The 20,662-nt window shown below is 60.1% G+C and overlaps 2 protein-coding genes across 5 annotated transcripts in view; one reads left to right on the forward strand and one right to left on the reverse strand.

Moving 5' to 3' along the window:
- The window catches only part of GTF3C1 (general transcription factor IIIC subunit 1), a 75,108-nt gene extending 70,994 nt beyond the window's left edge, over window positions 1–4,114 (forward strand). Inside the window, exons 34-37 of the mRNA XM_086692621.1 lie at window positions 687–1,176; window positions 1,841–1,892; window positions 2,689–2,881; window positions 3,171–4,114. Coding sequence (XP_086548747.1) covers window positions 687–1,176; window positions 1,841–1,892; window positions 2,689–2,881; window positions 3,171–3,383 — 948 coding nt within the window. The 3' untranslated portion in view covers window positions 3,384–4,114. The remainder of the gene's footprint in view (window positions 1–686; window positions 1,177–1,840; window positions 1,893–2,688; window positions 2,882–3,170) is intronic.
- Window positions 4,115–11,726: 7,612 nt separating this feature from the next.
- IL21R (interleukin 21 receptor) overlaps window positions 11,727–20,662 on the reverse strand; it is a 33,573-nt gene continuing 24,637 nt past the window's right edge. For all 4 annotated transcript variants that reach the window (XM_086692627.1, XM_086692625.1, XM_086692626.1 and 1 more), the window contains 6 exons: window positions 19,263–19,462; window positions 17,339–17,484; window positions 16,312–16,489; window positions 15,936–16,029; window positions 14,850–14,931; window positions 11,727–13,214 (listed from right to left, as the gene is read on the reverse strand). In XM_086692627.1, the coding sequence (XP_086548753.1) occupies window positions 12,450–13,214; window positions 14,850–14,931; window positions 15,936–16,029; window positions 16,312–16,489; window positions 17,339–17,484; window positions 19,263–19,462 (1,465 nt within the window). In that variant the 3' untranslated portion in view covers window positions 11,727–12,449. The remainder of the gene's footprint in view (window positions 13,215–14,849; window positions 14,932–15,935; window positions 16,030–16,311; window positions 16,490–17,338; window positions 17,485–19,262; window positions 19,463–20,662) is intronic.

Raw genomic sequence — 20,662 nt, forward strand, 5'->3', positions numbered from 1 at the left:
AGTGTTCCTGGTTATCAAACCAGTTTTTAGGAGCACAGGACAGGAGAGAGGGGTTGTGACAACCATTCACGTGGTGTTTCACTGTTCACATAACTCCTGCCTCTGGAGCTCTAGGAGGTAAACCGACACGGGTCAGGCGGCTCCCTGTGTTCCCTGCTGCCCAGCCCCGGGCCCCAGGTGGCGAGTGCCCGCATGACCCTCCCCACCAGTCCTGCCTGACCTGGTTTCGGGACGTGAACTGGGGCAAGTTTCTTGAACCCTGACCTATGGGTTTTCGAATCTGGAAATGAAAAGAAGGACCACCCAGCGTTGGTGCAGCGCCTAGATCAGAACAAGGACCTCGGAAGCAGGGCTTGGCATAAGTACGAGAGGCGTTCCCGTCATTCATGTGGGAACGGTCATGGCCTTTACAGAGCTCGGGGTGTTGAGTCCCCTGGGAGGACACTTTGATGGCCGCATCAAGGGCACAGCTTCGGTTCCCCGAAGTTCACACCAAGCCTAGAGAGGGCCACACGGCCAGCTGGCACCCACCTGGGGCCGGAAGGCAGACCTGGGCCCCGAGTTGTCCGTCCTGGAGGGACTGGGCTTGCCGTTTGTTCAGGGCATTCAGACACATCGGGCAAGGGAAGCGGGCGTGAGGATCGTGGGGTCCCCCACAGACCCAGTGTGTCCCCCTCTTCTCCTAGGACCTCTTGGAGTACCACCAGGTGGTGGAGGTCGGCGGCAACACTGTTCGCCTGGTGGCCATGGCCTCTGCCCAGCCCTGGCTCCTGCACTCGGTGCGGCTAAAAGGCAAAAAGGAGGATGTGGACGCTCAAAGAGAAGACCCCCGGAGCCCCCGGAGCACCAAGAGGCGTGCCAGCTGGACGAGCAGCGATGTGGCCCATCAGGGTGGGGAAACCGACCTGGAGAGTCCCCAGAAGCCCCCCGCTAAGAGGCCCGCACTCCAGGATGTGCGCTTGGCCCTGAGCCCCAGGCCCAGAGCAGAAGAGGAGCCGGAAGCCCCGGCCCCTGCTCCGCCAGCAGCTCCCGGAGACGCAGGCGTGAAGGAGCCTCCCCCGGGGGCGCTGGAGGCCGGGCGAGAGTTCCAAGAGAATCTGAGGGCAGCCAGCCCTCTAGGCCAGGAGCCGCTGAGCTGTCAGGCCCAGCTTCCAGAGGGATCTGAAGACCCCAGAGGTACCGAGCCTTGTCGCCGGCCCACCCTCCCCCACCTGCCCATGCTCTGCCCTCGGGTCCAAGCAGTCCCCACATGCCGCTGGGAACCTGCCCCCGGCCACAGAAGGCCGTTGCCTCCAGCCTTTCCTGTCTCCACGTAGAAAGGTCTCGCCTGCGTCCGCTTACTGCTTCCACTAGAGGGCTTCAGACTCCTGAGTGGGGGTGGGGGTCCTAAGCGTGGTCACCGGGGTGCTTCTGGAGGGCTGTGTGTGCCAAGGTGTCCCGTGCGAGGGAGCGGTGCCTGAAATAGGAGGCGTCTCGCTTTCCGTCGGGACCGGCTGACGCACGGGGACTGAAACCTCCCCCGTGGCGAAAGCGCTCCTGTCTGGGCTCAACGCGGGCCTCTTCACGGGGCTTCAGAAGGTCTTTGCCTGGGGTTTATGCACAGAGCTCTGCGGTCAGGGCTTCTGGGCGGGAGGGGCTCGCTTGGCTCCCCTTGTGGGGGCTCCTCGGGGCCCTGGGAACACCCCTCACACTCGCACGCCGTGGCCCAACCCGGCTTCGTTCTGGGTGTGCCGGCTTTGTTCCCTCAGCCCCGGAGCCCGCAGGTGCGTGTCGCACGGAGGGAGGAGGAAGAGGCGGACTCCGCCCCTTAGTCTCCCTTGTCCTTTCCCTCTCCTGTCAGGTTCGGCAGAGAGTTCTGTGGCCGGCAGCCTGTCCCAGGCAGCATGGGAAAAGTGAGTGTGTGCCCAGATTCGGGGGGCCTGGGCGGGGCGTGGGTGCGACGGTGGGGAGTATGCCCCAGGGTCCCCGTAGCGATCATCACGTGGAGGTGGTTCACGGTCGGGCACAGTGGTTCTCGGCGGGGGGACCTGCAGACTCATGGCACGTTGTCCCGCTTGCTGGGGGCACAAGGCAGGAGCTTGTCGCGTGCGGTGGGCGAGGGCCCGAGGTGTGGGCTTCTGCAGTGTGGGTCCATCTGGAACCGTGGCCTTTCTGGTGGGGGGGCACCCCCACAAGTGCGTACGTGGCCCTCAGCTTGGCGGGGCCGAGCGCCCCCGGCTCAGATGCAGCCCTTCCAGGGCCCAGGCAGGGCGGGCAGAGCCAAGTGTCCAGCCGATGCCGGGCCTGTCCTGTGCCCGGACCCCGCGCGGCAGACCGGTCCTGGGGATAGGGGGCGGGGGGGGGGCTGCCAGATATGACACGGAAGTAGAGCTTCCGCATAAGGACCCCAGCTTGGCCCAGTGTGCAGGCAGCCATTGCCTCAGGGTCCGGGATGGAGCTGGTGAATCCAGAAATCGAAGCTCTTTTCCGTCCCCAGCCAGTGGGGGTCCGGCGGGGGGCTCATCGAGGCCTCGGTTGAGGCTGAGGGGGAACGGGTCCCCTCAGCCGGTGATCCTGGGCCCCGGGGCCGGGACTCCTCCGTCCAGGTGGGAAGGGCCTCGGCGTCCCATCTGTGGAGCGGGGGGTCCGTGCGTCAGCGAGCCTGTCCCCTCGCCCGCCAAGCCCGACAGCAGACTGCCGTCCCCGCAGGGACTGCGAGGGCATCTCGTTCGTCGCCCGCCCGTGGCGCATCGTGGACGGCCACCTGAACGTGCCGGTGTGCAAGGGCATGATGGAGGCCGTCCTCTACCACATCATGACCAGGCCCGGCATTCCCGAGACCTGCCTGCTGCAGCACTACCAGGGCGTCCTGCAGCCCGTCGCCGTGCTCGAGCTGCTGCAGGTGCGGCCGGGCCGTCGGGGGGGTTTCTAGGATGGGCCTGAGGGTGCCGAGACTCCCCCCCCCCCCCCCCCGGGGAGTCCTACCCCCCAGCCCTGCCGAGAGACATGTACTCCCCACCTTCCCATGAGCCCTACGCCTGTGTCCTGTCCCAGCCCTGGGGCCCTGTGTCCTGTCCCGGCCCTGGGGCCCTGTGTCCTGCCCCGGCCCTGGGGTCCTGCAGCTCCCAGGATGGGGCACAGGATGCGATCCACAGGTAAGCCCGCCAACCTGGGTGTCCCGCTGTCTCCAGGGCCTGGAGTCGCTCGGCTGCATTAAGAAGTGCTTGCTGAGAAAGCCCGCGGCCGTCTCTCTCTTCTCCAAGCCCCGGGTCCAGGAGGCCCAGGCGCCCTCCAGCCTGAGCGACAGCCCCACGGTGTTCTACGAACCCACGCTGGACTGCACCCTGCGACTGGGCCGCGTGTTCCCCCACGAGGTCAACTGGAACAAGTGGATCCACTTATGAGGCGCGTGTGGTCACCACGACCCCCCCTTCTCACCACTGGCTCCTGAGGAGGGGGTGACCGGTGTGGGGGAGGGCTCCACTTCGCCCCCGCGCGCACCCCACCCCGTCCAGCGCACAGGGGCAGGTCGGCGCCAAGCCTCCCCTCTGACCCGAAACTCAGAAGAGGGCCACTCGCCTGCCCACTCCGGGGCTCCCTCCGGCTGGCCTGACACCCCGCTAGGTCCCAGCAGGAGCTGTCGGGGAGCAACTGCCAGGAGACTCCGGCCCCCACCCTCCCCCTCTTGTTCCCAGGGCATCTCGGCCCTTGCTGCCCGCACAGACACTGCCCGCGACGCTGCAGCCTGCCTCCTCTGGGGAGGCCGGGTTGTGGCGAGTTTGAGCGGCCCTCGTGGGCCTGGACTCCGAGGGCTTCCGAGTTGTGGCCGCCGTTGGGGAACAGAGCCGCCTGCCCGGGCCCCTGGATCTTCGGTGTGGACCTCGGCCTCCTTGTCCTTTGGCCAGTGAGAGATCGGGAGCCCACGCCGCTCATGCCTCCGATGCAGATTACAGCCACCGTGGCAGAAGGCCCGAGAGCCCCTGAGTGGCAGGGCCCCAGCGGGGACTTCCTCCGCTCCGGGCAGGACATCTGACCCAGCCACCCAGAGAGGACCCTGCGCTTCCCTTTCTATTAGCCTGGCGAGCCGCCCGGCAAGCCTGCAGCGGGGATGGAGGCCTTGGATTTGTTTGTTCTTTTCACCTCTTTTCTCTTAAAAAAAAAAAAAAAAAAATCTCTTGGCATGTATTTATTTTGGTGTTTTTTTTTTTTAATTAAAGTGAAGTCAAATGCATTTAGTTTGATGTGTTTCCTAGAGACTCTCTGATCCCCTGGGGGATCCCCTGCTTCCACTCGCAGAACAGCCAGGAATAAATGTTCCCAGTAGAACCAGAGCAAGAGGGGGTGGCCAGCCCTGGGCACCGCCTCGCCCGCCTGCCTCTGCCCTGAGAGCCTTCCTCCTCCTCAGCTGGGCCCGGTCCTGTCCTTGACAGAAGTGACTGGAGGTGTGCCAGGCCAGCAGGCCGCAGAGGTCACAGGCCTGTAGTGTGGGTTTAGGGAATGAAGTTCTCTTTCGCTCTCTTCCCTCCACTCCCCTTCTTCCTTCCGTGTGTGTGTGTGCATGTGTTAATTGCCAACATTTTTAAAAAATTGGGCATTTCACATTTTTTAAAAATCCAGAGTTTTACTTTCTTAAAAAAAATGGAGAGATCCAGCAACAACTTTATCCACAGCCAGAAGTGTGGCACGTGCCCCCCTGGTCCCCAGGGTCCTGGCCCGGGCCCGCCCACATGCCCAGCAGCTTCTCCAACTTAAAAAGCAGCCCATCTGGGCCATGTCTGACCTGCAGCACCTGACCTGGCCCAGCTCATGGCCCAGTGTCTCTATCCTGGGACCTGGACCCTGGACCCTGGTCACTCCGGGCCAGACTCCAGGGTGACAAAGGGCAGGATGGGGCACAGGGTGGGGAGTCAGGGTGAACCCCAGCACAGCCAAGAGCGGGCCACGTCTTACCATCATTTTTTTTTCTTTTCTCATTTTTACTCAAATGTAAAAAATAGCATTTAGGGGGATTTTTTGAGATCAAATAGAATAAGAAGTGTTATCTGCTCTACAAACAGAAAATACTTTACAAATGCCAGGTGCTTCCTTTGGGAACACATCATGTGGTAGAAGGAAGGTGGGGTCATGGGAACCCAGTGTTGACATTCACATCTCAGAGCCTTAGTTTTCTCACTTGAAAAATGGGGTAGACTACCTCTCTCATGGGAGGACCAGATACACTGAAGAACTCCCAACTGTGAGCACATGGTAGGGTTCAGCAAAGTTTATCTTCTGTTTTCTTTCTCTCCTGCCCCCTGCCCAGATGAATGATGGTTTGGGCCTGTGTTTGGGGGTTAGCACATAGGGATGAGGGGTGCAGCCCTCTGGTGGAGAGATGGGCTTCTGTGACCACTATTCCACATTCCACAGCCAGCCATTCTGTGCAAGGATGATCTGTTCCTCCCACTACCTACCTGTGCATCTGTCCATCTGTCCATCCACCCATCCATCCATCTGTCCATCCACCCATCCATCCACTTGCCCACCCACCCATCCATCCACCCATCCACCCACCTACCCATCCATCCATCCACCCATCCACCCACCCATCCACTTGCCCATCCGTCCATCTGTCCACCCGTCCACCCATCCATCCATCCACCCATCCACTTGCCCATCCTCCCATCCATCCATCCATCCACCTACCCATCCACCCATCTACCCATCCACCCATCCACCCATCCACCCATCCACTTGCCCATCCTCCCATCCATCCATCCATCCACCCATCTACCCACCCACCCATCCACCCATCCATTCATCCATCCATCCATCCATCCATCCATCCACTCACCCACCCAGTCATCCAGCCACATCCATCCATCCACTCAAGTTCATCCATCCATCCTTCCAAGTTCTACAAAGTGTTCTAGGAACCACAGCAGAGACCAGAAGGTCTGAGCACAGATGCCTTCAGGGGTCAAGCAGGTAACATAAATGACAGGAAGAGGAGCCCTGTGTTAAATATGAGCGCTAGGGAGTGGTAGAGGCTGTGGAAGACTAAAGTGTGTGTGTGAAGGGTGGGAAGAGTTCACGTTTGGACTGAGCAGCAAAGGCGGGGGGTGAGGAGGGACGCTGAGCCCAGAGGGCAGACATCCTGTTCACCCTGGCTTGCCCCTCACTGGAGGCTGGCACCACAGGGCCCGGACACCCGTGCCTCTGTCTCCTTGGTGTCCCCAACCTGCAACATGGTAATCCAGTCTCTTTAAAACACTTCAAACAGTACAGTAAGACTTAAGCCTCCGAGTTCCTTTCCCCTGAAGACCTTTTTCTTTGTGCTTCCCTTTTATGCGCCCCTGGAAAACAGGCCTGTGATGCCATTTTTACATAAAATGTCCCAGGGATAAAGCTCACTTTGCTCCCCCGGTGGGGTCCCTGGCACACCCACATCATCACATCTCCCACTAACCGGCAGGAGTCCTCGGCACGGGCCCCCATGTCCTGAATGTCCCCCCTCCTTTCCCTGGGGGTGAGCACCGTCGTTCCTGGTTTCCCCCACCGAGCACCCTGGCAGCTGCCTCCCCGGACTCCGCCTCCCTTCTTGTCCAGCCCTCCTGGGTGCCTCCACCTGAGTCCTTCTTCCTCCCCTTCCTGCCTCGTTTCTCACCTGGGCTGAGAGTGATCTCTGCCTTCTGACCCTTCACCCACTTCTGCCAGAGATTTTCCAGTTGTGCTTGTATGCGTGGATCTGTGTGCAGACGTGTAGGTGTGTGGACGTGCATGTGCGTGGGTGTGCGTGCACACGTGCGATCTCCCTGCTTGGTGAGATTTCACCACCCCCACCCTCCAGGGCCCTGTGCGTGTCCAGCCGCCCAACGCGTAGCAGTCAGCCCGTATTGAATTAACGAAAGAACCCCATCAGCTCACTTTGTGTCCTCACCACCATATTCCCACTGCGGAGGGTTGCTGTGACCATCGTACAGGGCCATATAAGCCACCTGACCCCAGCCTGAGGCCGCTGCCCTCCAGGGACACGTCAGCCTAGTTCCAGTGGTCACCAGCAGGTGGCAGCACTGTTCGCTGCTCGTTCAGCGGGCTCTCCAGAGGTCTGTCCAGCCTGGGCTGCGGTTGAGATCAAATCTCAGCCTCAAATCTCTTGCCACTAAAGATGGGGGAAAGACCCCATGGTGTGAGCAACAGGGGAGGGTCTCCTGCTCCATTTACAGACTTCCAAGCAGGCCCCTGTCTTCATCTCTGTATCCCATTCTGTGGCACTTCCAGGGTCGGGGCCAGGTGGCCCTCTCCTGGTCTCGGTCCCCTCCTTCCTCTCTGCCCACTGCCTTGTCAGCGGATATTCTGCCTTTGATTGATTCACTCACTCACTCATTCATTCATTTACTCAGTATTTGCTGAGCACCTGCTCTATGCCAGGTGCTATTCTAGACTCTGAGACATAGAAGTGAATGAAACAGACAAGACCCAGGGCGCCCGGGTGGCTCAGTCGGTTAAGCATCTGACTCTTCATTTTGGCTCAGGTCGTGATCCCAGGGTCATGGGATCGAGTCCTGCGTCGGGCTCCCTGCTGAGCATGGAGCCTGCTTGGGATTCTCTCTCTCCCTCTCTCTCTCTGCTCCTCCCCCATCCTCTGAAAATAAATAAATATTTTTAAAAACTTGTAAAAGAAAGCGAAGAGCAAAGTTATCTTTAACAACAACAACAAAAATCCCCAAAAACAAACAAACAAAAAAGACAAAACCCCTGTGCTAGTGGGATAGACAGTAAAGAAAATAAATCAAAGATATAGTTTAGAGCTTAATAAAAGGTTATGGAAAGAAAGAAAACTACGTCAGCGGGGGGTGCTCTGGCTTTGAGTGAGGGGCCCTGGGCAGGTCCTGCTGAGAAGGTGACATCTGAGCGGAGACGTGGTTCCTCTTGTTTCCCATTCCAGGGTTGATGTTTCTTGACTGCCGAAGATCCCTCTCCCGTTTCCTTCCCGCTGAGAACGCAGCTTGCTTCCTCCTGCCTTCTGGGTGTGATGGGCTCCCGGGACGGGAAATGCATGTGCTGACTCTCCCATCTTTCCTGTCCCCGGTTTTCCGAGAAACGTCTGGAGCAGCCGCGGTTGGATGTGCCCTACACGGTTCCGGTGGCCAGTCCCAGGTGGGAAGGGGGCAGAGGCTTCCCCTGCAACACGGAGCCTCCAGGAAGAGGCTCTGCCCCTGCTCTGCTTTCTTGTGTGTTGGCCTCATCCCAGGTGAGCGGTCCCTCCCAGCAAGCTGAGGGACTGATGGCTGTCCCCCACCCCCTGCCCAACGACGACGGGGAAATTGAGGCTCAGAGACAGAGAGCGACAGCCCAAGGCTGTTCGTGAGAAGGGACGGAACCTGGTCCTCTGGTCTCAGGATGGGAGGGGAGTCCTCGCGAGGCTAGGACACTCCCCACTGCAAGTGACACAAAACCATCTCAAACCCACGGAGGCCAAAAAGGGAAACTCACGGCCCCTCAGCCCAGTCGGGCCAGGCTGGGTTGTGCTGAGCTAACAAGCAGCCCCCCAATCTTGGTAGGTTACAACAGGGATTTATTTCTCACTCATGACTCGTGTCCCTCTCGGGGGACCTGGAGACTCCGCTCTCCGTGTCTCCTGATGGAGCAGCCACCAGCTCACCCGTCACGGTGGCAGAGAGGAACAGCGCTCTGGAGGACATCACGATGGTCAGGGAAACGCTCTGGTCCAGAAGTGAGACGTCACCACTTCTCCTTACGACTCACTGGCCAGTCCCGGTCACGTGGTACCACACAAGAGGAACCAGAGAGGGAAGAGCTGGAAATACTTGGTCAACAGCATAATGACTTCCGCACCCGTGGTTTCAGGCATGGCTGGATCCAGGAGCTCAAGAGGTATTACCAGGAATCTCTCTCCACTCCCGGCTCTGCTTTCTTGGGGGTTGGCCTCATCCCAGGTGAACTGTTCCTTCCTGGTGCCCCCCACCCTGCCCCGCGGCCCCAGGCTTTGTTTAGTCCGTCCTATCGTTCAGCGGTTCCAGCAGAAAGAACACACTGAGCTGCTCGGGTCATGTGCATGTCCCTGAACCAGCAGCGTGGCTGGGAGGGGCACAGAATGCTCTGTCAGCCAGGCCCGGGTCATGCAGTGGCCACTCCCAGAGCTGGGGTCAGCAGCCCCACACGGACGCCGCACAGGCAGGAACAACAGGCAGCCTCGGGTGTTTGCTGAGAGTTTGTTACCTCTTGACCTCGGTCCCTTCCAGCAGAGCAGAGCTGTGCTTGGGACCAGGAGACTAGAGCCCAAAGTGGGGCTCGAACACAAGAACCCTGAGACCGTGACCTGAGCCGAAGTCGGATGCTTAACCCACTGAGCCACCCAGGCGCCCCGATCCTCCTGACTCTTAAAAGAGTCTTAGCGGGGTTGAGTGTCTGACTCTCGATCTCAGCTTGGGTCATGATCTCGTGGTTTGTGGGTTCGAGCCCAGTGTCGGGCTCCGTGCTAACGGGAAGGAGCCTGCTTCACATTCTGTCTCTCCTCCTCTCTGCCCCTCGCTTGTTCGTGCTCTCTCTCAAAATAAATAAATAAACTTAAAAGAGAGAGAGAGAGAGACTCATTGGCAATTCTGGCCTCACCTTCCCCACCTGCAGATGCTCAGTGCTCCAACATACCTCCAGGTCCTTCCTCAACCTCTTCCTTTTGCCTGAAGGGCTGGTGAACCGAACAGCTCCTATTCGTGTTTCAGAGTGCAACAAACACCACCTCCTCCCTGAAGCCCCCCAGCCCCTCCTGATGCCCCTCTGGGCTCCCATCAGTGGGGCGTGCTGCCGGGGCTGGCCCGGCCCAGCCGGGAGAGTCGATGGCACGCCCCCTTTTCCCGATCCCGTTTAGAGTTGCCGGGTGAGTAGCTGGGAATCAGCCGTCTACACCATGGAAATTAGCACATGCCACACACTATACAAATCGGGCTGTTTTGAGGGGCTCGGATGTGCCGGGCTGCAGATGGAGCAGTGAACAAAATCGAGCAAGTCGCCCTCGTGGAGCTTAGAGTCGACTTGGCGTCTTTGTCTCCAGCGCCTGTTTCCAGAGTTCTTCCTTCGAGGCTTTCGCTGTCCCTGTCTCCACCCATCCGTGCACCCACCGGCCCCTCTGTTGTCCATCCACCCACCTCTGCTCATCTGTCCTCCCAGGAGGGCCAGCTCTTCCTCTGTTTTGCACCCGAGTTTAGGAGCGGAGTCCCCTTCAGACACAGAGGCAGTGAGGAGCCGTGGCAGGGCCAGGCCCGAGCCCCCCACCAAACCCCAGGCCTGGCCTCCATGACCCTGGTGCCCCTCCCCTGCACCCCAGCCCAGAGCTCTGTCGCCTGGAGAGCTGGGTTGCCTCCCCAGGGAGCTGGTGGCTCAGGTGGCCCCTGGACCCCATTGCCCCCGAGAGGATGTGAAAACCACAGCACAACTTGGCCCAAGTGTCCCCGGGGGGATGGTGGGGGATGGTGGGGGGTGGTGGGGGATGGGGAGGGCTGCTCGCACGAGCAGGGCCTCCGGTTTCAGACTCCAGCTCCTGTGTGAGCCTCGCTCACTTTGATCCCGGGTCCGCAGCCCCACGGTTGAAGCCATCAATGTTCTAGAACTTTCAGCACCAAGGAGTCTCATGTGTGACTCTCTCGGGGACTTCCCCAGTCACCCCATCTTACAGATGAGTCACAGGGAGGCTTTCAGCAGGACCGACTGACATCTACCAACTTGTAGGTCAGATTCATCCAAGAGGAGAGACAAACCAGAGCTTTCTCCTTTAGAAAATGTCACCCTGCGGCCTGGCCTCTGGGGACAATGGCAGGAGGACAGGCTCAGACAGTTCCAGGCAAGAGTGGGGATGCCCCCAGGGCTCTGAGAGCAGGCCAGCTGAACCCCACTCTCTGCCTCCTTAACCCTGCTTGGTGGTCTTGAAAAAACCGTCTCTAGGGGCACCTAAGGGGCTACGTCTGTTAAGCACCCGACTTTGGCTCAGGTCATGATCTCGGTCTGTGGGTTCAAGCCCCGCATCAGGCTCTGTGCCGACAGCTCGGAGCCTGGAACCCACTTCGAGTTCTGTGTCTCCCTCTGCCCCTCCCCTGTTCAGTCTCTCTCTCTCTCTCTCAAATATAAATAAACATTTAAAAAAAAATTTTTAAAGGAAAAAGCCATCTCTAAAGGTGAGCACCCTTATTGGAAAAACGATCTATGTTCTTGTGGGGTTTTTTGTTGTTGATGTAAAAGTAGGAGTTGACTGATACCCACCCAGCTCCCGTGCAAAGCTCATGTTCAGGAAGGTGCCTTCAAACGTGGCTAAGAAGTGTTTTCTTAGCTTCTTAATTCACATTTGAACAGGCTCTCTGATAAATCATCAACAAGAACTTGACTTCCCCCTGAGTCCCCGGAGGGGAACGGAGGGCTACACCATCACTGCCGATTCCTGCCCGCCCCTCCCCCAAGGGAGGTTTCCACCCCCAGCGCTCCCCCCGCCCCGCCGCCCCCGGGTACCCCAGAACCCGGCACGTACTTGTGCCCCATGAATATTTCTTGGGTGCGTTAAAGGAATAACTAAGTGGGCAGCAGGAACCAGAAACAGAAATCTTGGTTGGTGGGGGCTGTTTCTAAGAGACAGGCTGATGTTAAGCCTGGAAACCCCCCGTGTGCCCCTCAGCCTGGTGGGACAGCCCACAGGCGCCCGGGCTGTGGCTGATTTCTCAACCCCGCCCACCTCCAGCACCAGGCTTGGTCTGGGCAGCAGAAGGAAGGAAACTGAGTTTATTGAGGGTCTGCTCTGTCGCACCCTGTACCCTGGGTGACCTCACCCATTTCTCCCCAAGATGGGTCACGCACCCCCACACCCTAGTCCAAACGGGAAACTCCAGCCCAGAGAGGGGAAGCGGCTGGCCCAAGGCGGCACAGCCCAGAGGCATCACAGTTAGGAAGCAGATCTAGACCCACCAGGCTCCCCCCAAACCCCCCAAACCTTCCCCGCCCCGAGAAGTGAAGAGGAACAGTATGGACGTCCTGCGGCTCCTGGAGGCCGGATCCGGAGGGCTGGAATTCGGACGCCGCAGGCAGTGGCCTGGTCCTGGCAGGGCCGTGAGTAACCCTGGACCAGCCCCTCGGCACACGACCTGGGGCCACCCCACGTGTCTGGCGAGGAGCGAGGCTGGCATCCCGTGCACACAGTCACGGACACATGTGCTTCTCACATCCGTACACACGGCGACCTCGTGTGGGCACAGACGTGTGTGGCCTCGGGCACGTGGCTTCACCGCGGCACGCTCCGTGCCCTCTGGCAGCTGTGCTGGTCACACACGGACACAGCAATGTGCACCTGGGTCGCCGTAAACACCGGGCCCGGGGGCCCCGTCGGGGGGACGGGAGGTTGCAGGCCGCTTCACCCTCCGGCCCAGGGGTCCCCAGCTCTGGCTCAGGGCCGAGTGGCTCGGCCGGCTCCGGACGGCCAGTCGGCCTCGCTAGCTGGCCTGTGGCCCAGATCCCTCAGGTGGAGGGGTCATGACCACCCACTGGCGGAGGTAGCTCCTGGGGGGCCCTGCATCCCCGGGGCTGGCGAAGTCACACTCCACAGGGCTCCCGCAGTCAGAGCCCGCGAAGCCGCTGTCAAAAGTGTCCATGTCTAGGCCGGCCGGGGGCGAGCCTGCCTCGCTTCCAGGCACCCCTCGGGGTGGCCCGCCGCTCCAAGGCGGCCCCGGGGTCCAACCCGCCTCATCTTTGAGGGGCAGCTTCAGCCTGTCGAGGAGGCTGCCCAGAGGGCTGTCCGGCCCGCCAAGGCCACCAGTCGAGACGCAGCCACAGGACAGGACTGTGGTCTCTGTGTCCAAGAGCGGGTCCCCAGTGCTCGAGCCAGGCTCCAGACTGGCGTCCAAGTTCAAGGCTGGGTAGCCATCATCTCCGCAGGTGCAGGACCAGGCACAGGGCCCCTCGGTGCCCGCCACGGTCACCGTGTCAATGGACACGAGGCCATATGGCCGGTCCCTCTCCTGGCTGTAAGCTGAGCCACCGAGGCTGCTGACGACGGAGTGGGCTGGGCCCCAGAAGCCCAGCTCGGGCAGCCCGTCCGCCTCCACCAGGTCTGCGGGCTCCGGCAGCTCCGTGGGCTCCGGCCCCTTGCTAGCACCCTGCGGCGGGCAGCCGGTGTGCATCTCCAGGGACGAAAGCGCCTCTGGGCTCCAGGGCACCAGCTCCAAGCTGGAGGCAGTGAAGGGCGTGCCCACCCATTTCTGTACAAGAGAAAAGGGGCTGGTCATGATGGGACACGGGCGAGGACAGTGTGAACAGACACAGAGACCAGACAGAGACAGCAAGTGACGGGGACACCAGTAGATAAAGAGAGTGATGGCGGCCAGAACCCTGGTGTGCCCCGTCCAGACACGCTCCTCACCACCGTCCCCTCCTCCGCGGGCCTCGGTCTCCCCACCTGCAGTGGCCTGCCAGACCACTGGTGTTCAGAGGCCCGGGGCCTGCGTAGGGCCTGGGTAGTAGGGGCCAAGATTCCTGAGTGGCGGGGACATGGGGGCTGGAGGGCCTGAGTCCAGGGTGACAGAGCCGTGGCCTCGTCCCCCGGTTCACTTCCTCCGGGACGCTTCTCGATAATGACCATTTTCCTGTTGGTGTCCCCACTAGTGTGGACGCTTCGGGCACCAGCCTCCATTCTTCCGGTCGCAGCTACGTCCCTAGAGGCTCACACAGCGCCTCACACAAAGTAGGTGCCTAATAAATGCTTATTAACTAAACGAACGCACAGAGTGAATCAGCGACAAGCCGCTTGGAAAGGCCTCTGTGCGCTTAATGGGTGAAGGATGTGGGGCGATGATAAACCGAGGCGGCAGCCCCCAAGCTTTGAGAATCCCCCTGCCCTCGCTGGCCGGGGGTCCCACTCATGACACAGGGCCCCCACCCAATGGGGAGTGAAAATCCCTGAGGACCCGGGGCTCCCAGTTCGGGCACCTTCTGCCTCAGAAAACCCATCTCAGGACCCGGCTGAGGCCCCCGTGACTGATTTGAAATTACTTTGGCCTTTCTGTGCCTCAGTTTTCTCCTCTGCAAAACGGACCTACCAGTGGCACCGACCCCACGGGGTTGTTGCAAAGAGTGAACGGGTTCCTATCTCTGAAGCTCCTGAGGGTTGGTCGAGGGAGCACCAAACAGGTGCTCGAGCTTCAGGGCAGGTGCAGAGGGGAGACAAAAGTCTCTCTCCTGTGGGGTCGGGGGGGGCGGGGAGCCTGGGCCGCTCCCCTGCCTCCCTAAGGCCGTTTCCCCACCCCGAGCCTCAGACGGAAGGGGCAGGGAGCAGAGAGTGCTCAGTGCGGTGCCAGCCAGCCAGCAGGGGCTCAGCTACTGCTCTGGTCCGCGTTTCCTGACATCCAGGTTCAGACGGAGGAGGCGGGCTGCTCCCCTCCCCGCCCCCCCCACCCCCCCTCCCCGCCAGTCACCACATCCTCTCTGCGGCGGGCCCTCCCACGCTGGGTGGGTGTCGAGCGGTAAATGGGCACAGAGCCCCGTGGGCGCCAGCGGGTGCCGGGTGGGTGGGGCTCAGCGGGAGATCCGCGTGTTTTGCAGGTAGGGCCAGAGGCTCCCCAGAACCCGCTCCCCGTCTACCTCCCTGTCAAGGGCTCCCGACAAAAGACCCAGGAGGCCAGCTTGTGGCCCAGCTGGGCTCCCCGTCGGGAAATGCCGCCCGGTGTCCTGTCATTCTTACAACAGGTCTGCCCCACCAGAATGATTTCCTGCACTTTGCAGGTGCGGCGACCGAGGCCTGGCTGGGGCCCGGGGGCTCTGGGCCCACACCTGGTGCACGTACGCCCCCAGGGGACGAGAGGTTTCGAGGGGCCTGTCCCCGGGGGCAGGGCACTCACCCTGAAGTCTCCGCTGTGGCTCACGTAGAGGGGCTGGAAGAACTGCTCTGGGCTGGGCACCTGTACCCACTCTTTACACAGCCTGGGAGGGCAGAGACAAGGTGAGAGCCCAGCTCCCCAGCCCCCCAGAAGGCAGCCCGGCCTCCCACTCAGGTGCCCCCCCCCCACTTTGTCCCGCAGGAGACTCAGCCCCTCCCAAAACACACCCCGGCACCTCCCTTCCAGTCCTCTACTCCTGGGCCTCAGTTGCCACATCTGTAAAATGGGGGCAGGGAGTCTCGTGAAAGTGCCCAGGGTTTAAGTGCCTGACTGCTTATTCTCTGCAGGGCTGGTGCTGCCCCTTCTGAGCCTCGACTCCCTCCTCTGCCACCAGGGACGCCATAGGGGAGTGAGGAGCAGTCGGTGGGTGTCCGCACGGCGCCCCGGCTCCCCGGCAGCCAGACAGTGCTCCGTGCTCTCCGCTGTTACTCGTGTCACTCTCTCTCCCCCTCCAGCTTCCCTGCCTCTGGATGAAGACGAAGAATTGAACTGCGCCCGGGGCGGGTTGGGGGCTGTGGGGGCGCGGATCCCCTGCCCAGGGCTCGGCACGCGACACCTGCATTTCCTGCCTCTGCCAGCAGCACTCATGAAGGCCAAGGGCGTTTAGGTTTTAACGTTAATCGGTGGCGACCTTCAGCAGAAACCTTTCACCCCCACCTGGCGGCCCCCACGTGACCCCCCGCCCCCAAACCCCGGACTCAAAACTTAAACTTCACCAGACGAGATCATAGCCTACGTCACCGTCAGGAGCACAGGCTCAGCCCCTCTACTTCAGAGCTGTGCGGCTTTGGGCAAGTTCTTTGACAGCTCTGCGCGTCCTCGGTTTCCCCATTTGCGCAGTGAAGGTTGTCACCGAATATCCAGCTCATAGGGCTGCTGTGAAGGGGTGAGTGGGCACCCCAGCTGCACCGTGCCCAGTCAACAGGAGCCGTTTCCTATCTCCGTCACTGTCATTATCACTGTCGCGATGACAGGTTGTGTCCCCCAACCGTGGGTGGGCACAGAGAGGCCGAACCCCTTCCTGCCTCCCCGAATCCCTGGCCTCACCTCCAAGGCAGGTCGATCTTCAGGCCCAAGAAGACTATGACTACAATGACCAGGAAGATATACAGCAGGTAGATGTGGCCGTCTCCCTTTAGCTCTAGGAAGGAAGCAGACCCTGGGTAAAATGGAACCAACCTGCAGCGGAGGCCACAGGGGGCGGGGGAGGGGGGTGGTGGTCGACGGGTCGGGGCTGGTGTGGCGGGGCATTGGAGGCTGCCGGTGCCTCGAAGTGAGACGGGCTGGCGGCCTGCTCCCACCCCCGCCCCACACAAGCGACTTCATCTCTCTGAGCCTCCGTGTTCTCAGCTGCAAAATGGGCAGATGCCCCTAGCATGGAGGGACTAGGAGCAACCGGATGCCTCACAGGAGTCCTACCCACCTTCCGGCAGGGTGTGAAAGGTGACTGGGTCACTCCACTCGCTCCACGTCCCCTGGAAGGAAGAGCCGGGCTGCGGCCCCGAGCGCACCTGGACCTCGTAGTCCGAGTCAAAGCGGAACTCCAAGGGAAGGAGAGAGACGCTCCTCGCGTCCACGGAGACCAGCTTTCTCCCCGGACTCTGCCGGCACAGAGACAGGATGCACCGGGTCGGCCCAGGCCAGCCCCCACCGGCAGCAGAAGCACCACGAGAGGGTCCACGTCTCTCATGCAGAGTCCCTGCCCCCCTACAAGGACCAGGCTCAGCCTGAGTCCCGGCCACTGAAGGGTGGGGGCAACACGGAGCCACGGGCACTGCCTAAACCTTGCATGTCATACAACGCCTTGTTCTGTTTCCCTGTGACCCCAGCTGTCCTGGCAGGGGACCCTCGCCGCAGGGGCTGGGGACGCCCCAGGAGCAGGGATGGCCCCCTCCTGGGAATTTTTACCCAGTGGGCACTTTTGGGATTCTCCCACAGAGGGCCTTCTCAATAGCAGGCATTTCTGGAAGCCTTCAACCACAGGCATCCCAGGAACGGATGCCTCTGGACGTCTTCCCCTGGGGACCGTCCAAACTACCGCACATATGGAATTCTTCAACTGGGACCCCTCTGAAGGGTGGATGATTCTAGAGGTCTTTGGCCGCCATGGTTCTGAAGAGAGGGCCATTTGGGATCTCTCCAACACTCTAAACAAGGACACCTCCAGAAGCCTTCAGCTGGGAAACAATGGTCCCTCTAACACTGGACATTCTCGGTTATTGAAACTTCCAGCGTTCTTCAATTGTGGCCGTTCTAAGCCCAGTGGGAAGGTTCCGGATGGCGCCCATCTCTGAAACTTCCTCTACTGTGACCGGGCTCAAGGTGGAGCCCGGGGAAATGCCAACCCCTTCCTCTCTGGCACGCTGTCTCTAGGAGCCCCCTCCCCACCGCCAGCACCCAGGCTGCTCAGCCCTGTGCCTCCCCTCCCCTCTGTCCCCCGAGAGCCTCACCAGTGCCCAGGGGTCTCCCTGCCTCCTGTACCGCAGCTCATGTTGTAGCTTGCCCTTCAGCGGATAGGAATCGTGATTGGAGTCCCAGGAGACGTTATAATGTTCCGAGAAGGTCACGGTCACATTGAAAGGGGGGGACGGCTTGACTTAAAGGAAAAAGCCAGAAAGATAAGAAGGGGTGAGACTGGGCAGCAGCCGAGGAGAGTGTGGTGGCGGGAAGAAGTTCCCCGACCCTGGCTGGGCGATGGTGAGGTCGGGATCCGTGTCCCCCACACCCCAAGTGACTCTGGGGGAAACAGCCCCTGTCTCTGGGCCTCAATTTGTTCCTCTGGGAAATGGAAGGTTTAGACTAGCCGGGGGCTGCAGCCGCAGGGGCAGGAGGGTGACAGGAGTGGGCAAAGCCTGTCTGGGGACTGAGGCCATGTAAAGGGCCCTCCCAGTGTAAAGGGAGATGCCATCACTCAGGCTGGGCAGGACTGCAGACCAGGGTGGCCAGAGAAGGACAACCTGGAATCCCAGACGGGGAGAAGCTCTCTCAAGCCCAGAAGGAGCCAATAATCCAAAACCTTGCCAAGCAACATGTGAGCCAGAGGCACCCGTGCCTAGACGATGACATCATTTCCATTCTAAACGATGACATCATTTGCTCTTAGCTCCAGCTTCCCTGAGAAGCCCAAAGATTCTCCATTAGCATCGATGCTAATGAGCCATTGTTAATATTAATTGATGCTAACGTGCGATCGTTAATATTAATTAATGCTAATGACAAAAGCGATCACTTCCATACAGGAGCAGAGGCACCACCCGCCCCTTCTCCGGGATCTTAGCTGCGTCGGGCAGAGGTTGTCCTCTCCGGGGTCAGTGTCGCGCCCACGGCTCCCAGGACAGGGCAGGAGCAGGAGAAATATTTGTAGATCAACAAATGAAACTTGCAGGGGCCGCAGGAAGGAACTGGAAAGGTGGGTTGCTGCCTCTCGCTCAGAGACCGGAGGGTGGCCCTGCTCTGTGAGCTTGCCACGCTGAGATCCAGAGGGCCCAATGAGCATGTGCGTGCCCGTATGCATGCATGTGCACGTGTCTGAGACAGTGTCTCTGTCCATGCTGTCCAGGCCAGGGTTGGGGGGACATCTGTGCATTTGAGGGTGTACTTATGACTGTGTGTGTGTGCACATGTACAAGTGTGGGTGCGTCTGGATACATGTGAAGCTTTGCTCACCCGCTGTGTGCCAAGTGGTGCAAACATGGACCCCCAGAGTGTGAATGACGATGGCCTCTTATCTTCTTGTCCCACCGCCGGGAATCTGGGGACAGTAACTCCCAGACCTCAGGGGCTGAGCCTTCCCAAGGGCAGGTCCCTCTTGGCGGTCTGTCTGCACGCCTCTGGGCACGGGGCTCTCACTCGCTCCCTGGACCCTCCACTTTGGGTACACGCGCACGCACACACACAAGCACACGCACACAGCTGCTTCCTATGCCCTTCCCCGCCCCACCCTGGTTCTGGACCCATAGAAACAACGGTTTCCACCAGGGTCCCTCCCTTCCTCCAGGGTGGAGGGAAATTCTGGGCCCCATAAATGGGAGAAATCTCAGGGAAGTTTTTCCCTTGTGACAGTCTCCCCCGCTCGCCTCATGATGGGGGCAGAATCCCAGAGAGTTGGGATTTAAAGGGCCCTCATTCTACAAAGAGTGAACAAGTCCAAGGTCACCTACAGGCAGGTCCTGGGCCCCGGGCCAGGCCCATTTCGTGCCTCTGCTTCCTCTCTTTGGTTAAGGCCCAAGCCTAGTTATCAACCCAACACGACTTCACAGCTGCAGAACAAACTCTAAGGGCAATAAGGACACAGGACAGGTTGGTTTCGATGATGGGGGAGGGCCGGCCCGGGGGGCAGGGGGACCTGTGCTCCGGGTCCCGAGGGATACTCACTGCTCTTAGCCAGGACAAAGCTGCCACACTCCTGGGAGCGATTGCCAGACTGATCTGTCATGTTGACACTGAAAATGTCGTCGGCCATGAAGTGGAACACATCCATGTGGCACGTGTACTCTGTGTGTGTGGCATTGTGGGTGGACCGTCGGAGGCTGCAGGAGGTGACCTCGTCCACTAGTTCTCCGTATAGGTCTTGCCTTCAAGGACAGAGCAGCCGATCATGGCTGGAAGCCAGCGGGGCTCAGTGCACAGGGCCAGGGCGGAGGCCCCGAATCTTGGGGCTGGGCGGGATTTGAGGCGAGGCTGGGGGTCACCTGGTCTACCAGCACTTTCCCAGGGAAGGTATTCCTTCCCCTGCAGCATCCCCGATGGGCTGTCTCCAGGCTTGGCTTGCATGCCTCCAAGGAACCGGGAACTCACCATCTCACATAGGGCAGCAACTCTCAGCTTGCCTAGACTGAGCCTAAATCTGTCCCTGTCGATTCCATCAACTGGATCACTGTCCTACGGGAAGGAGGCTAAGGGCCAAATGAACCTCACCCCCTGCTCTGGGTGAATTTCCAGGGAGGCTGTGGAGAATGGGGCTGGGGGGGTGGGATGCTCTGGTTTTTTAACTCCCACTGGGCAATAAACAATGGGTCTTGAAGTGTGCATAGGAGTTCGGCAGATACTTGTTTCCCTGCCTACACCTTCAGGCTCTGAACATGACCACCCTTCAGGGCCAATAGGGACGTGTGGACTCTGTTCTTTGCTAAATATTTCTTAGAATAGAAACGTCCTCTCTGGCCTCTGCCCACCTCTTACCTTCTTTGCTTATTATTCTCGCTCACACTGACTCACTCTACTCGGGCCACACTGACTTCCTCACTATTCCTCAAACTCGGCCGCTCTCCCTCCCTCTGGGCCTTTGCACGGGCAGTGCCCTCTGCCTGGAATGCTCTTTCGCCAGCTCTCCGGCTGCTTCCTCATCCAGAGCGACCTGTCCTGACCACCTGCCCCCATGTCACTTGCTCTGTACCCCCGTGGCCCAGGTTCCTGTTCCCTTTCATTGTTATCAGAAAGCAGCCTGACAGTTGTGTGTGTGATTATTGTCTGTCTCCCCAGATACTTCCCACACTGCAGAGCTTCTGGGACCCCATTGGTCTTGTGCTCTGCTGAGCCCCCAGGGCCTGCAGGGGTGTAGCATTAATTATGGCAAGACTCCTGCTAAGTCAGGTGAGCCAGAATCCCCCGGCCCTGGATGTCTGACGAGGTTCCTCACTTCCCACCATCCCCCTGGGCGACACCTGACCAGCCCGAGCTGCCGTCAGCAAGAACCCTATTAGGTCATTTAGCCAGAAACCCCCTTACCCTGGCCTCGTCCTATTGGTAATTTTCTATCCACTGACCCCACCCCT

This window comes from Puma concolor, chromosome E3 (assembly GCF_028749965.1).
Source record: "Puma concolor isolate L17-30 chromosome E3, mPumCon1.1.hap2, whole genome shotgun sequence".
In the NCBI taxonomy this organism is placed as follows: Eukaryota; Metazoa; Chordata; class Mammalia; order Carnivora; family Felidae; genus Puma; species Puma concolor.